We start from the raw sequence: 16,774 nt of genomic DNA on the forward strand, positions 1-16,774 counted from the left end.
TCTCTCCCAGGCTTGGCCTCTCTTGCACCCGTTCTCCTTCTCTGTATAAATATCTGCGGTGACAAATTGCTACCCACCAGCCCATCTGTTTCTTTGTACAAATTGGTAGCCCGTTTTGAAACATGATTCATAAATATTGCTTCTGCAGCCAGGGAGTGACACTGATGGATGTCAGCACAGATAGATTCACTAAGCTCTCGGTTAAATCTTTTGCACCTACTTCTCTCACTTCCTGTTAGGCAGCAGAAAGCAACATCAGGAGCGTAACTCATCCTCTCAGCATGACAGGGACCAAAGCCCTCTCAGGAAATGTTCTCCATCTCTGACCCTGCACAAGAGCTTGTCAGGCTGAGCAGAGAGGCTCCTGGCAGCGACAGTGGGATTTTGATGAGGCTCTGGCTGGGATTAGGAGGCGCTGGTCAGCGAGCATTAGAGTTTCAGCTGTTAGAAAGTGACATTTGTTTGCACGCACCAAATGCCAGATTGCCCCCCGGCAGCAGAATGCGAAGGGGTTGCCCTAGCTGCAGACCCTCCTGCCTCCCATCTAAGAGCGGGAAGCCCCAGGGATCATGCTGAGAACTGCTGGGATGTACCTAACTGCAGAGGGACAGGAGGCGGCCATGGGGCTGTAGCATCTAAACCAGTTAAAATGACTCTGCGGAAGATGGCTAAACACCCACGCAAACGGAAGGGCCCAGAGTAAAAACTGGGGGCCCAGATCCTGCCCCCACATGGCAGCTGTGCCGATGAGGAGGACCCACTGTGCAGGCAGGGGCCTGATGCTGAGAGTTAACTCAGGAGGGGCCTGACCACCCAGTGTCACCTTGTGCAGGCCCCAGGGACAGCAGCTCTTGGGGGAAACCCAGGGAGATGGATCCACAGCTAGGTACTTCCTGTGCGCTGTCCCCACTTGGGTTTGCTTTGGAGTGGGGACTCTGCCCCTCTGATCCAAGCCTTTCGCCCATGTGGCCAGTGTTCCCTGTGAGCTGAGCTCTTGGGCAGCCGCCCAGGAGGGATTCAGATGCTGCCCAGCTGATGAGCAGAGCTCCCCCAGCCGGTCATGTGTGTTCTACTGATGGCGCACGTCTGCTCATGCCCCAGTGCGCAGAACAAAGCCCGTTCCCTGCACAGCTGGAAGGAGTTAGCCGGAGGCTGTGTGTGGCCGTGGGGCAGGTTTCAGGACTTTGCACAGGGGAGTGCGGCTGGGCCAATAGCTTTGCTCGTTTCACAACTCCTCCACGCAGTCCAGGAGACAGGGCAGTCTCGTGGCTTCCGCTCTGCTGCTGGGAATGGGGAGCCCCTTCCCTAGCCGAGGGCCCCCCCGCAGGACCAGACGAGACCTGCTCCTGCTCTCCCGTGTGTGCATGAGGAGAGTCACGGAGATGAGTTCATGGCTCAGCCCCTCCTCTTACATACATGCACCATTGTCAGCAGACCTTGGGGGGCCGCAGGGCTGCGCAACATGCTGTGTCCAGGCACCCCAGAGCCATCTTGCCTCCGGCAGCACAATGGCTCTGGGGCCCACCCTCTGCCAGCTCACCCTTGGAGGTGAGGGAGGGAGTTGCTCTCAGTATGCAGCAGGACGGTGATTAGTCCCTATATGGTCACAGCTAAGTGATCAGCCAGTGCAGGGAGCAGCCAGCAGCCAAGGGCAGGGCATGCAGGAGACCTTGCAGCCAGTGGCCTTGGTGGGAGGTGCCTGGCCAGGCAGGAGTAAAGGTGCCTGTGTCATTGACGCCCGTAGTCCACGCTGTGGGGCGCTGTGCAGTGTAAACATAACCTCAGGCTCCACTTTGCTGCTGTCAACCTTTGCTCCAAGCTTTCAGCCTCTCGTCCCACTGGGAGCAGTCCCCCAAGCAGCTCCCCAGCGCCGGCCCTCTGCGCGGCACGCTCAGCCGCAGTGCCTTTCTCTGAGCCCTCCAGTGAAGCCGCCTCCTTTGGGAAGTGAGGTGCCCAGCACTGAATATACATCCAGGAGCCACCTGGCTGGTCTGGCACAGAGAGGGGTGATCAGCTCCTTCTGCCTCTGCGTGTGCAGCCCCCACTCACCCACTGTACTCCTGCGCTGCTCGCCAGGGAGCCAGTGCAGCAGGGTGTGGAGAAGGGGTGCAGGTTGCATGGACCTGCTGCCTCTTCTTGTGGATTTAGGGAAGGTATTTCCTTAATTCCTGCTCCTGGGCGCCGCTCTGAGCCCTGCTGTGTGCTACAAGAGCCCTGAGATAGGAAACGAGATGTCCTGTGGCACTTCAGAGACTAACAGATTTTATGGAGCATGAGCATTCGTGGGCAACGACCCGCTTCGGCAGATGGAATGATGCTGTATCTGACAAACTGGGTCTTTGCCCATGAAAGCTCACGCTCCAAAATACCTGTTAGTCTGTAAGGTGCCGCAGGACTTCTTCTAGGTGTTGCAGATACAGACTAACACGGCTCCCTCTCTGATACTAGCCCTGGGATGTCGTCACTGCAGTGCAGCGCCCAACGCCAGGATTCATGTCCAGTCGGCAGCACCAGGAACACAAGCCCAGTCAAGCAAAGGTGCCAGAATTTTACCACGAGGCCCCATTTTCGTGTGGGAAATGTGTCGAGACAGCCTCCCCGCCCCCTGCTCCAGAGCTGGCATTCACCTGGTCCCTAGCGCTGAATCTGGGCCTCAAGTCCACCTGCACCTGCAACAATGGGCAAGCCCCTCCTGTGCCCCCTCCCTGATAGCACCAGGCTGCTGGGCCCCCGGAGCAGTGAAAGCAGAGAGGGGAGGTGAGCTGTTGCCCTCTGTGTGTCAGGACTTGGGGCCCAGTTGCTAGGGCTGGTCTGGGATCTCACAGGGGCCCAGACAGCCATGGGTCTAATCTAGGATGGAGTGACTAAAAGAAGTCAGTGAGCCACATCCCTGCACCAGACGCAGCCCCACCTATTCCCACCCCTAGACATCCTTCCAACAACCCTCTCCCAAAGCCTGCACGTCCACCCTAGACATCCTTCCAACAACCCTCTCCCAAAGCCTGCACGTCCACCCCTAGACATCCTTCCAACAACCCTCTCCCAAAGCCTGCACATCCACCCTAGACATCCTTCCAACAACCCTCTCCCAAAGCCTGCACATCCACCCTAGACATCCTTCCAACAACCCTCTCCCAAAGCCTGCATGTCCACCCCAGACATCCTTCCAACAACCCTCTCCCAAAGCCTGCATGTCCACCCCAGACATCCTTCCAACAACCCTCTCCCAAAGCCTGCACGTCCACCCCTAGACATCTTTCCAACAACCCTCTTCCAAAGCCTGCACGTCCACCCTAGACATCCTTCCAACAACCCTCTTCCAAAGCCTGCACGTCCACCCTAGACCTCCTTCCAACAACCCTCTTCCAAAGCCTGCACGTCCACCCCTAGACATCCTTCCAACAACCCTCTCCCAAAGCCTGCACGTCCACCCCTAGACATCCTTCCAACAACCCTCTTCCAAAGCCTGCACGTCCACCCCTAGACATCCTTCCAACAACCCTCTTCCAAAGCCTGCACGTCCACCCTAGACCTCCTTCCAACAACCCTCTTCCAAAGCCTGCACGTCCACCCCTAGACATCCTTCCAACAACCCTCTCCCAAAGCCTGCACGTCCACCCCTAGACATCCTTCCAACAACCCTCTCCCAAAGCCTGCACGTCCACCCCAGACATCCTTCCAACAACCCTCTCCCAAAGCCTGCACATCCACCCCAGACATCCTTCCAACAACCCTCTCCCAAAGCCTGCACGTCCACCCTAGACATCCTTCCAACAACCCTCTCCCAAAGCCTGCACGTCCACCCCTAGACACAACCTGCCCCTCCACACTCCCTGGCTCAGACACCCCTCTGTTGCTAAGATCCCCCAGCTGCTGGGACTGGCCCTGGTTTCCTTGCAGCATTGCTGATGCTCCTCTTGACCCAAGAAGGAAGGACCTCACCTGAGAGCCAGTGGGGGACCGTCTGCTTTGTCTGACTTACAGCTAGCTGTGTCCGGGAGAGTCGGGGTTCGGGGTGGCTCCCTCATTCGTATCCCAGGGCTCATCCTCCTTTGCAGTTGCACTGCCTGAGCTTCTGGTGGGCGCTCACTCACTTCCGGCGTCAGTCCTGTTGAGCTGCAAAGCCGCCTCTTGGGCTGGTGCTCTGCGAGCACAGACTCACGTTCTGAGCTGGGTGCACGTATGCTTCTGCACTGGGCTTTTTCTTGCCCAGCCCACACACAAGCTCCCATCCCACCGGACCTTCAGAGACCCTCCTGGCAAAGCCACAGGAGCACAAGCCTGCTCCCTCCTAGCATCATCTGCTCGTGCTGTGTTGAAAGGTGCAGCTCTGAAGTGAGCTTTCCCAGCGGGGGAGTCACAGCCGAGCAGGTGGCCATGTCCTGAAGGGAGCAGACCAGCAGACAAACCCTCGAGGTGCCGAGAGGCAGAGCTTTTCCCACATCCAGTGTGTGGCCTTCCAAAAGCTGTCACCAGCCCGGGACTCCTGCCTCGCCTCTGCTGGCTTTGTCTGCCTGAGAAGTGATTAGAAAAGCACTGGAGACAGTTAGGGCCAAAACCCTGTGCCCCAAGAAGTGCTAAGTGCCTTGGAAGGGAGAGGAGGGGGAGTTTCATCTCAGCAGCATGGAAATCTGGTCAATAACACAAAGTGATGGACCCCAGAGCTCGGGGGCTGGAAAAGCAGATGTCTCAGCTCTCGAAAGGTCTAATTAAGAGCAACGTAATGGGTGATGGAAGGCTTGGAAGTCTGGACACTCGGATTCTAGCAGTGCTGGAGGATTCTCTTACCTAGTCTGCATGGCATAGGAACTGGTCTGGCAGAGCAGGAAGGGGAGCACGCCACACCCCTCTCTCCCCACCAGAGCAAAGAAAGCGGCTTCAGCAACTGAGCATTAATGATGCCTGAAGCTCAGAGAATTTGGTGTAAGGAAGAAAACTGCAAAGGATGAAGAATACCACCCTCCCCCCGCCCAACCTGAGCTCTGCCACAGAAGTCAGAGGAGGGAATTTCACTCCTTTCAGAACACCCTTCAAGCCAGAGGGAAGCTGCCCACTGAACTGGGAGTTTCCTACGGTAAAATGCCTGCGTGTTCTGGGATGCTAAAGCTGTGGAACAGCTGTTGGCGAAGGGGAAGACAGATGCGCATTCTGGCCTAGTGAGTGCAAGAGGCGTGAGGCTCTGAAAACCCAACCCTGAGGCTGCTTTTGCTTTTCTTCTGCTTTAGCCAGATTTATGAACAAGAGCTACTGCTGTGTTGCTGAAGCCATCCATGGTGTCATTCTGCAGAAGGCACTGAGAGACTTTCCTGCTTTACTCTGCTGGTTCTGACCTAGACCGCCCGGTGAATAGCACATCTCCCAAACTTCCCTGTGACGTGTCAGTTCTGGACACTTGGTTCACACAGGGCAGGGCCGTTTTATTAGTCTGATCCCCAGGCAAGTGAGGCCTGGGCAGGAAATAACAGGGCCCTCTCTGGGAGAGCAGTGTGACGTATGTGGAGGAGGTCAGCGCGTGGCAGTCTGAGGATAGCGTAGAAGGGACACACTTGCAATTCAAGATGGCAGCGGAAAGGGAGGATGGCTGGTGGGTTCCCACGCCAAGGATGATGCATGCAGAAGTGCTGTGAGGCACGTGCAAGGCAGCAAAACCAGCACGTGTGGAAGAGCCCCAAGCACTTCACCATACAGCTAACCCCACTGTGTCCTCGCAGTTGAAAAGCTGTGATCAAGAAGTATGGGGGGAGCCGTGTTAGTCTGTATCCACAAAACCAACGAGAAGTCCTGCGGCACCTTATAGACTGACAGATGAACAAGAAGGTAGGTTTGAGCTGTGTAGTGGCTTTGGGACAACCTTCACAATGACCATCTCCAGCTGAAAACTGCTGGGACAGTCTGTCCAGCAGAACTCTGCACCCTGCTCCAGGCAGCCCAGTTCCGCGAAGGAATGAGCTAACTGCGGGTGTTCAGAGAACAGCCATGGGAGAGATGGTGGTGAAGGGACCGGAGGGAGGGCTCACCTGTGGAGATGGAAGGTACATCGGACTATTTGGCTATGCAACAGCTAAGTGGAGGGGCAGGGGAAGAGTGTGTGAATGACTGAAGGTTGCAAACACCAAGCGAGGAGGAGGTGGTGGGATTGGTGACCCTGAGCAGAGGGAGTGTAGGCTGACTGCCTGGGGACATGGCTAAGCTCTCAGACCATCTAACTAACAGTCTGGCCTTAGCCTGGTGATGAGCTAATTGAATTACCAGGCCTTTCAACTTGTGTCCTAGGCCTGGGGAGCCACAGGGGTCTGCTGAGGATGCAGCGCTGGCTTGGCCTTGCTCCGAGAGAGTGAGCCTTGCGTTAGGCGCTCTAAAGTGAAGGGTGTGGTGCTCATCTTTCAGTTTTGTCCCACTCTGCCATTGAGTTCTGGACACCCTGGACATGCGCTGAGCCCTCTGTGGGCCGTGCCACTCTGGAAGCAGCCCTCACTCCGGCAGCTGCTTTTGTCTCAAGTTTGTGGGCTCACCAATCAACATGCTTCCTGGTCCTTCCCCGGGGTTTGGCTGGCTGCAACAGTGCAAAGAGCTGCCTGCGTAGTCCCATCGCAGTCAGAGTTGACGTTTGTAGTGCCTTCAGCTGAGGGACTAGTGAGTCGTCTGTGTATGCTTATACCGGTCCTTCTGAGGTCCATGCCTTTTTCTAACATGAGCTGGGGCTGATTGTAAAGTAAAAACAAAATGGGAGTTGCCAGCAGTCAACACTAAGCACTGGTGCTAAGTACGTATTTGCCAAGAGCTAAATAGGTGTCTGCCTGAGCCGCGGGAACAACGCCGCAGAACGAAACTCCTTCCTATCCGGGAAGCGTCTCCGGGCCGGAGCTGGGCTGGCACCAGGCTCTCGCCCAGAGCTAGCACTGAACAGAAAGCTCCAGGCAGGAGCCAGGTGGGCGTCAAACCCCTGGAGCCAGGGTGTCTCTGCCTCAAGTCCTCGGGCGCATGGCACTTCCGTTCCGAACCCCTGGTAATGGCCCCTGAGTCCAGATGGGCAGAACTGCTAAGTTGCCCATGGAGTGGTGAGCGTTCTTTTACGACGAGTCTAGCGGTGTGCTGCTCTGTGCTGTCACAGGGTGCCTAGGGCCGCGCACCCGCTTGCTGTCCGGCGAACGTGGGCAGAGGTGGAGCCCTGTCCCCTCCCGCGGTCGTCTCCCTTTGCCGTGCTGCACCACAGGGAGCTGAGGCGGCAGCGCTGGCTAGAAATGGTGCTACTGGTGTGTAGGTGGCTGGCACACAGCAAACAAAGTTCTCAGCTCATCGTGACGGAGAATCAGCTGCTCCTCAGCATTTGCTGCTGCAGACAGGATGCCGTGACCTCGCACGGCCTCCCCGCTCCCGGCAAGCTGCCCCTGCCCCTCCCGTTCGTGAAAGGTGGTTTATTGGACATGTCCGCACTGCAGGGACTCGCTGTTGCTCTGAGTCCCAGCGGACAATTGCTGTGAGTCGGGCGCTGGTGCAGCAGCTTGGGGAGGTTCGAATGCTGAGCAGCTGATTAGCAGAGTGTCCACAGCGAGGTCTGTGTTTGCACTGGCAGTGCACATCCACACCTGCCTCAGTGCACATAAAAATTTAATCCACGTATGTGTTGAAAAGAATAGGGGGAACATTGGTCTCAGCCCAGGCCAACTGCCAGGGCGCTCCGGTGCTTGGCTGCGGAGGGTGTGAGAGCAGTTAGGTGTTTTGGACTCAGGTCAGAGCCCAGGCTCTGAGCCCCCCAGCCCAGCGCCGCCTGGGGGCAGGTGCTACTCTCGCCTTGCTTGGTGTGAAGTGCAGGTTTGAATGCTCTGAGTGTGCCTGCAGGCAGAAGGCATGACAGACAGGCGGGAAGCTTGCAGAGTCCCTCCTGCCCCTCAAGAACCTAGGAGGGGCCCCCCCAGCACTCCCCAACCTCAGACTGAGACCCAGGTATGCTCTGGAAATTGCTCTTGGCCTGCATCTGGCAGAGGGGCATGGTCACAGTGGTCCCTTCAGGCCTTGGAATCGCTGGGGGGCCTGGACCAGGGCTGCAGGGACACTGACAGAGGGCAACCAGAGAACCACTCGTCCCAGCCCCAGCTGTCCTCCCCGCATGCTGCCTGGCGCCGGGCTGAGCCCCTCGTTCCAGGAGCTGCGCTTCCGGGCCTGGGACTGGCTTTGATCCCCTCACCACGTCTGAGGCCTTGTAGCTTGAGAGTCTCCCCACGTACCCGGGAGATGATCTTATGACAATGCTTTTGCTGCCTCCGCTTTCGTCGTGTTCTTTGTCCGAGTGCTGCCCCTGTGCCGCTGCCACCTCCCATCTGCCTCTGTCACCACTGGTCTCTCTGCCTGCACTGGGTCTAGGGGCTGCCCCTGCTCCTGGGGCCAGACCTCCACCAGGCCATAGGGCTGGAGTGGGAACTCAGGCAAGACAGGCGCCAAGGCCCCGTTTTCCATGCACACCGAGGCGGGCAGCTCCTGCGGGAGTGGCGCTGTCGGCGGGGTGCTACACGGGGGAGTGCGCTGGGCCCACGCCTGCCTTTCCCCACAGTAGAGCCTGGGGGCGAGGGGCTGGCAGAGAGGGCTGGGGCTGCTTGGTGCCGCTCTCGGTGAGTGCGGGCAGTGACACTGCTCTGGATTTCTGACTCTCCAGACAACACGGCCGTGGTGCACACGCAGCGAGTGGGCTTTAACCGCCAGGAGCAGGACGTTTTCTTCCTTCCCATTCTGGTGGTGGACAGTGGGCCCCCCGCCCTGAGCAGCACGGGCACGCTGACCATCCGGGTGTGTGGCTGCGACAGCGCCGGAGCCATCCAGGCATGTAACAGCACAGCCTACGTCATGTCCGCAGCACTGAGCCCTGGGGCCCTCATCGCCCTCTTGGTTTGTATCCTCATCCTGATCGGTGAGTGTCCCAGGCCGCAATCCCTCCGTTGCCCACCCATGAGCATGTGCAGCTGTCTCTGGGCAGGCACAGCCCTGCTGTTTGCCCCCCACCCCACAGCTGCAGCTTCCTGGGGCTTTTCTGCCGAGTGGCAGGGGCCGTAAGTGCACCTGTCCCACAGGGCTGGCAGAGGGCCTGTCGGCCATGGCCCTCCCACCCACGGGGCCGTTCCCCACCATGCCCAGGCTGGGGCTCACCAGGGAGCAGTGGGGACCCAGCACCACGCGGGAAAGTCCCAAGCCAGCGGGGGTTCCGTGACGTGGTGCCATGGTATACGCAGGCGAAAGCCGCAGAGCTGTGCTGGCCAAGTGTTCAGCCCCTTGGGCCAGCACCTCCGAGAGCTGCTGCTGCAGAGACAGGAGCGTTCCTGTGTGGCAGCCCCCAGAGCTGAGCCTGGCCCAACCTGCCTGCAGCCCAGCCGAAGGCGTGCGACAGTGACAGGAGCCTGCACGCAGCATGAAGTCGCTGAAAGGCCGTGCAGCAGAGCAACCTAAGCCAGGAAGGAACGTGACTGTCGTCGGAGTCCCCTCCTGACCCTGACACTGGGGGCTGACGCCAGCGGAGCCGCCATTGCTCCGACTGTTCCCTGAGCATTAGCCCCACACCAGAGAGTGCCCTGGGCCCCTGTGACCGTGGGTTTGGCTGAGGCCCTCTCCAGGGGCGGCAGTGGTTACCTGGGGCGAGAAGACCCCTTCCCTCTCTGCATGGCCCAGTGTGCCTCCTCCCCTTGCTTTGGGCAGGCGCGCAGCGGGGCCCGGCAGAGGGAGGCCTGCGCAAACGGCGTGCCCGCCAGCCTGGAGCTCTCGCGCTGGAAGTGTCAGAGCTGGCGTCCGAGCAGCGCCAGGGAACAGGCTGGGCCCGGGCGTCGCTGCCCAAGGTCGCCGTGTTTGCAAATCCCTGTCCGCGGGGGGCTGTTTCCCTCGCACTCATGTTCCAGCGCAGTGCGAGCAAACTGCTGCCACTGCCCCCACCCAGCGCAGCCGCGCTCCGAAGGGGCTGGAAGAGCTGCTAATCCAGACCACATCTGCCTCCCGCCGCTCCGCTCCGCTCCGCACCATCTGCTCCAGCTTCGCCCCCAGCCCTTCCGCTGCCAGGCCCTGCTCCCACGCCCTCCTGGGCTGAGCTCTGCTGCCCGCCCAGAGCCAGCGACAAGCAGCAGCCCAGCCAGCGCTGTCCCCAGCTGGGCCCGGGGCACGGCCCTCAACCGGCGACCTGGCCGATGGCACCACTTTACATCCACCGGCTGCAGCTCTGGCCTCCTCGCCTGAGGGACGCGTTCCCCTGCCCAGAGCAGCTCCTCCCGTCTCCAGGGCCCTCACCCTGCACGGCTGCCACCCTCAGTGCCGCAGTCTGCACTGCCCAGCAGGGAGCACCGCGCGCTCGCTCCCGCCTCCCCCACGGCCATTTCCCTCCCCGCTGCGCGCTCGCTCCCGCCTCCCCCGACGGCCTTTTCCCTCCCCGCTGCGCGCTCGCTCCCGCCTCCCCCACAGCCATTTCCCTCCCCGCTGCGCGCTCGCTCCCGCCTCCCCCACGGCCTTTTCCCTCCCCGCTGCGCGCTCGCTCCCGCCTCCCCCGACGGCCATTTCCCTCCCCGCTGCGCGCTCGCTCCCGCCTCCCCCGACGGCCTTTTCCCTCCCCGCTGCGCGCTCGCTCCCGCCTCCCCCACGGCCATTTCCCTCCCCGCTGCGCGCTCGCTCCCGCCTCCCCCACGGCCATTTCCCTCCCCGCTGCGCGCTCGCTCCCGCCTCCCCCACGGCCATTTCCCTCCCCGCTGCGCGCTCGCTCCCGCCTCCCCCACGGCCATTTCCCTCCCCGCTGCGCGCTCGCTCCCGCCTCCCCCACGGCCATTTCCCTCCCCGCTGCGCGCTCGCTCCCCCCTCCCCCACGGCCATTTCCCTCCCCGCTGCGCGCTCGCTCCCCCCTCCCCCACGGCCTTTTCCCTCCCCGCTGTGCGCTCGCTCCCGCCTCCCCCCACGGCCATTTCCCTCCCCGCTGCGCGCTCGCTCCCCCCTCCCCCATGGCCTTTTCCCTCCCCGCTGTGCGCTCGCTCCCGCCTCCCCCACGGCCATTTCCCTCCCCGCTGCGCGCTCGCTCCCCCCTCCCCCGACGGCCTTTTCCCTCCCCGCTGCGCGCTCGCTCCCGCCTCCCCCACGGCCATTTCCCTCCCCGCTGCGCGCTCGCTCCCCCCTCCCCCGACGGCCTTTTCCCTCCCCGCTGCGCGCTCGCTCCCGCCTCCCCCACGGCCATTTCCCTCCCCGCTGCGCGCTCGCTCCCCCCTCCCCCGACGGCCTTTTCCCTCCCCGCTGCGCGCTCGCTCCCGCCTCCCCCACGGCCATTTCCCTCCCCACTGCGCGCTCGCTCCCGCCTCCCCCGACGGCCATTTCCCTCCCCACTGCGCGCTCGCTCTCCACTCGCTCCCGCCTCCCCCAACGGCCATGTCCCTCCCCGCTGCGCGCTCGCTCCCGCCTCCCCCACGGCCATTTCCCTCCCCGCTGCGCGCTCGCTCTCCACTCGCTCCCGCCTCCCCCAACGGCCATGTCCCTCCCCGCTGCGCGCTCGCTCTCCGCTTGCTCGCGGCCTGGCTCCTGGCATCCTCTGACGGCCGTTTCTCTCTCCAGTGTTGGTTCTGCTGATCCTGAGTCTGAAGCGACACCACAAGAGCCACCTGTCAGCGGAGGAGGACGAGGACATGCGGGACAATGTCATCAAGTACAATGATGAGGGGGGAGGGGAGCAGGACACTGAGGCCTACGACATGTCAGCCCTTCGCAGCCTCTATGAGTTCAGTGAGCTGAAGGGCAGCGATGGCGGGGGTGGGCTGGGGGACGGGGACGTGAGTAGCACCCTGCCCTCCGAGCTCCACACCCTCCCCCAGTGGCTCCAGACCTCGGACCTGCCCTTCTCCACCTTCAGAGACTACATCCGCAGGAAGGTGGGGCAGGCGGACGAGGATTCCTCCGTCCCGCCGTACGACTCGTTCCAGACCTATGCCTTTGAGGGCTCTGACTCCCCCGCCGCGTCCCTGAGCTCCATCAGCAGTGGGTCCACGAGCTCGGAACAGGACTTCTCCTATCTGAGCAGCTGGGGGCCACGCTTCCGGCAGCTGGCCGCTCTCTATGCCGGGCACAAAGGGGAAGAGGAGAGCGAGGAGTCCTAGCCACGAGTAACCAAATCCCACAATGAGGCAGCAGCCGGTGGTCCTCTGGGCTTCCCACGTCTCTGAGGGCTGGTGCTGGAGCAGGGTCAGGTCAAAAAATGACAATACGCCATCTGGGGAGCAGAGTCCTTCCGCTCCCAGCCTGGCCTGCAAGGAGAGGCTTCAAGGATTGTTTTGGACAGAGCAAGTGATGGCTTTATGATGTGTTCTTTGTTAGCCGCCTCTTATGAGCAGCTCGGGAGCACACACCTAAGCAGGCTGAAGGGCTCAAGGGAGCTCTTCCCACCCTGAGCTCAGACCAGTCTGCATTCGAGTGCTGTACCTTGAGCTAGGAGAGTGGAAGTCTAATGCAGGAAATGTTGGCAGAGGTGTCCCCTGCCCCCCCGCCCGCAAATTATCTTTGAACTTGATCTGCTGAAAGAACCTGCTTAAGACGAGTCAGGAAGAGAGCAGGGCCTTTTGTTGCCTGAATTGTTTTCGTTTCTTAGCTCAGAGCATTTGATGTGCTTTGATTTTAAGAGCTCCCCTTGTGGAGGGAAACAAGCTTTGAACCTTTGCTCTGGTTTTCTCCCCCTTGTCTGAGTCTCTTTTCTTTCCGCGGAGGTCAGTTCCTCGGGTGGTAGCGAGTGGTGTCTGCGCAGAAGCCACTGACGGCTTCCAGTCAGCCAAGCCGCTGGCATTGCTGAGTTGGAAGGTCCTGTGCAGAGCGCAGTTCTGAGGGCAGGCCCTTTACCCACGGACTTTCACACTCGTGTCAAACACGTTTTGCTTCCAAAATGGGCTTGTGTTTCAGCTCAAGGTTTTATTAGAATTTCCCGTCCACGTTTGTCATGTCCCGCTGAGATCTATGTTTATACCAGCCTCTCCCTCTCCAGCTTCATCCACAGTGAAATCGTTGTTCCGCGGTTCTGGCACCCTAAAAATCCCCATGGCAATAAGTTCTTGCAGGATTAGGCCTCTGGCTGGAGAGTGGGCAGGGCAGTGCTCTCAGCCCGGCAGGGAGAGGTGGCTGTACGGGAAAGCAGAGCATCCCAAAAGGACAGCAGATAGTGTGACAAGCTCTTCACCAGCCCAGGGCCTGGAATCTCCTGTTCAGATGGGTCATGGTGCATGGCTCTCACAGGCTCAGTGCTTCCACTAGCCTCTCGCAGCCTCCCCTACGCAAGCAGCCTGGATAGCTGAGGCAGGCATGAGCCTCTGGCCCAGTCAGTTCTTGGGCCACACTGCGCAGCCCACAACAGTGGCAAGTAGTTCTGGCTGGGTTGTGGAAGTGAGGGAGATATGCTGTCTGGCAGGCACAGGCCTGACAAACCCACAGCTCAGGTCATCTCAGCTGCCAATTCTTGGCCAGCTGGTCATGGCACTGGAGCGGCCGTGTCATGGTGCCAGACACCAAGCACCAGCAGCACCCCCAGCCAGGCAGTCCCCCAGCCCAGCTGCTCTTGCCCTTTGGGGTGCCCCTGGAGTGAAAGGCCCTTTGGGTCACCGCAGATGCTGTTTGCATGTCACCGTGGGCAGGGGCTTTCGGACAAATTGCCAGAGAGTCTGAGCCTCGGTCGGCCGAGGGGGTGATCGACGCTCGAGCCCAGCAGAGCACCGGAAGACGCAGTCGGGTGATTCGGCTGCCTGGCAAAACGCAGTGCTGGCTGCTGAGAGCAGTTTAGAGTCTGACTAGGCTCTGAGGTGGGAAAACCTGAGCTAGATGAATGCTGGGCTGCACACAACAGCCTTAGAGGCACAGGCTGAGTGTCCCAGGGATGCTGCAGTCCCAGCTCTCCTCTCCTTTCCGAGCCTCGTCAACAGGCCGCACACGCAGCGGCTTGTACCACTGTGGCTACTGCAGTTATTGTCTGCTGAGGTGGGAAGGATCAATGCTGTAATTGATACAGAAGTGCTAAGGCCTCCGGAGGCTTATCCTGGGGTCACAGTCACTGGCGTTGTCCCCTTTGCCTGGCCAGTCAGTGCTTCCGGTTGCCGGTTCCTCGGAAGCTGTGTTTGAATGACAGCGCGTGTGCTCACGCGGCTCGTTTTGCGCCAGCAGCTTGCGTTACCCTGCGCTGCGGAGAAGCCCCCTTCTCGGAGAGGGAGGGGTCAGGGGGACGTGGTAGGAAAATCAGAGTCTCCCCCTGGCTCTTCCAGCACAGGCTCCCCCTCCCCTGCTGCAGCCGCCTGCGGAGCCCCTTCCAAGCCAGCCAGAGCTCGACGTTGTGCTTTGGGCCAGAGGAGCTGCTCATCTCTCAGGGCGTTGTCAAGCTGCAGAGGCTGGAGGCCGGTGCTGGTCACAGGGACACGTTCCCTTGGTCGGCCTTCGCTGGGCTTTTTCCCCACTGACCTTAGAGCAGCAGCAAGGTGAGCAGCCTGCCCTGTTGCCTTGGGCAGGCTGCGTTGTCCCTGGTGCCCCCAGAGCATGCTGAGGCCCACCTGACAATGGCACCAATCCAGCCGGAAGAGAATGGAGAAAGGCCTCTTTCCTCAGGGACCTTCTATGTTTTCCTTCTCGGATAATGCCCCCCTCTGCCCCGCCGCGGTGCTCGGCCCTGGCTATAGCCTGGGCCGTGGACAATGGCCAGGCATTGCCTAGCAGAGGGTGCACTCTAACAGGGTACATGCTCCGAATTTCCAACCTGGCTTCCAGTTGTGCAGCCCGGACCTGCCTCCCCCCTAACGCCCCCTTTCCTCTGCACTTCTGTTTTAACCCCGTCGGTGACTGCAGTGGCTGGAGCAGCCTGGCACAGCACTGGTAGCTGGGGCCTGGGAAGCACTGGTAGCTTTTCTCCTCCCCACACTGTGCTCATGAGCAGCTGATGGGCAGGAGCAGGCAGATGATGTGGTGGTTGATGGCATCACTTTCCTTTGTCTCCTCTCACCAAACAAAATCAGGAGGTTGATTTTCTCGTCCTTGTTATTTTTTCAAGGTCTTTTAAGGACCTGGAAATAAATTATTTCCTTGTTGTCTCGTTGGAGTCTGATGTACTTTGTTATCTAGTTTATTTCCTTTTCCTCTCTGGTCTGGCTAGGACCCAACAACTCCCCGAGGGGCAGGGCACCCAGCTGGTAGGCGAGACACCCTGTCAGGCATGCTATGGGCACGGCCATGCTCCAGAGCACAGCCTGCTCCAGGGACACGTTCCCAGCCACAGGCCATTTCCTGACTCGCCTGTGGCTCAAATGCTCCTCAGCACACCCGTTGCAGCCCGCGGCCGAGGCCGATCTCGTGCCAGTGCTTGGGGAGGAGGGAGTCAGTTGGCGGCAGGCACTCAGCGTGTGTTGTGAGCAGCGCAGCTGCCCCACGCCGGACTCGGCGAGAATGAATGGTGTGTTGCTTCACGGTGCGCATTTCCACCAGCCCCCTGCATCGCTGGGGAGCAATTCATTCTGTCCCTTTTTGAGCCTCCCAGACAAATGTGCCTATTTGTCCTGTTCTGGCTGTGGGCACAACCAGCAACTGAGTGCACAGGGGCTTGATTTCCACCTGCCGGTTTCTTCCTGAGTGCACACGAGGGGCCCATAGCTTGAAGCTGCCGATGGTGCCTGCAATGCAGCATGTGGCCATTTCCCCTCCAAGGTGTTCACTGAACTATCCTGCCGGCCCAGCCATGTGCAGGAGCCGTTCTGGGGGCCACCCACGCAGTTGGTGCGCTGACTCTCTTACTCCCAAGGCACTGCAGCAGGCTGGATCTGTGCAGCCATAGAGACGCGTGACTGCACGTGGCTTTCCCTGGCCCCGTTTCATTGCCTGTGCTCAGTGGACGAGCGCCCTGCCCCCACGCTGGTGCTGGGCTTGGGAAAACGTCGTGCTCCGAAGAAGGTCACGTTTTCAGTCTGTTGGCGCAGGGACGACACTGCGCTGGACTCAGTGCAGGCTCAAGGAGTGCCAACCCCGCCATGGGCCCCGGCCGTGCGAAGGTTCCACCTGAGCCATGTGCCCGTGCGATTCCCGAGCCTGCTCAGATCAGAGCCTGGAGGTGTGCCTGGGTCTGAGAAACAGCCCTTCTGACCAGTCATAGAATGGGAAGGGACCTTGAGAGGTCGTCGAGCCGAGTCCCCTGCCCTCACGCCAGGGCCGAGCAGCGCCCAGAGTCAGCACGCCTTGCCGAAGGGCGCCCTGTTCAGGGTACGGTAGGAGGTAAGGGCTTCAGGCAGCTGCCATTGATACTGACCAGCTCTTTAACCCTTCCCCCTGAAACATGCATATCGTGTAGGCTGGGGAGTTGAGAAGGGCAACCCTGCAGCTGAGCCCTCCAGCTAATGGCCTCAGGACCCCTCAGGCCTGAGCCACAGGAGGAACCACACAGCAACCTCCCAGGAGCTCCAGGGCCAGAGGCAGGGCTAGCAGAATCTGAGGGGTTTGAGGCTGGAGGCCAGGGACCAGATCCCTGAGCTCTTTGACCCCAGCGGGCTGTCCTGGCTGCAGAGCTGGCATCCTTCGGAGCAACTCTGGGGCTTGGCTGCTGGGAGCTGTGCCGCGCCTCCCTGAGGGAGCAGCGTTTTCCTTCCATGTTTTCCTGCAGCCGGCTTGAACGTGGCTGAAATTCGGTCACTTGCAGGGCAGCAGCTGCTGCTGCTGGTAAGAGACGTTCACTGGAGCAATGTCCAGCCAGCCTGCTGAATGCACTGGGCCAATGGGACTGCTCTGGCAGGAGTGGGGCCCGTGATCGCCACATTCCTAACCTGTG

The 16,774-nt window shown here is 60.4% G+C and overlaps 1 protein-coding gene across 1 annotated transcript in view; it reads left to right on the forward strand.

Moving 5' to 3' along the window:
• The window catches only part of CDH22 (cadherin 22), a 95,497-nt gene extending 80,515 nt beyond the window's left edge, over positions 1–14,982 (forward strand). Inside the window, exons 11-12 of the mRNA XM_075012258.1 lie at positions 8,651–8,902; positions 11,560–14,982. Coding sequence (XP_074868359.1) covers positions 8,651–8,902; positions 11,560–12,098 — 791 coding nt within the window. The 3' untranslated portion in view covers positions 12,099–14,982. The remainder of the gene's footprint in view (positions 1–8,650; positions 8,903–11,559) is intronic.
• The last annotated feature ends 1,792 nt before the right edge of the window (positions 14,983–16,774 follow it).

This window comes from Carettochelys insculpta, chromosome 17, assembly GCF_033958435.1.
Source record: "Carettochelys insculpta isolate YL-2023 chromosome 17, ASM3395843v1, whole genome shotgun sequence".
Taxonomy (NCBI): Eukaryota; Metazoa; Chordata; order Testudines; family Carettochelyidae; genus Carettochelys; species Carettochelys insculpta.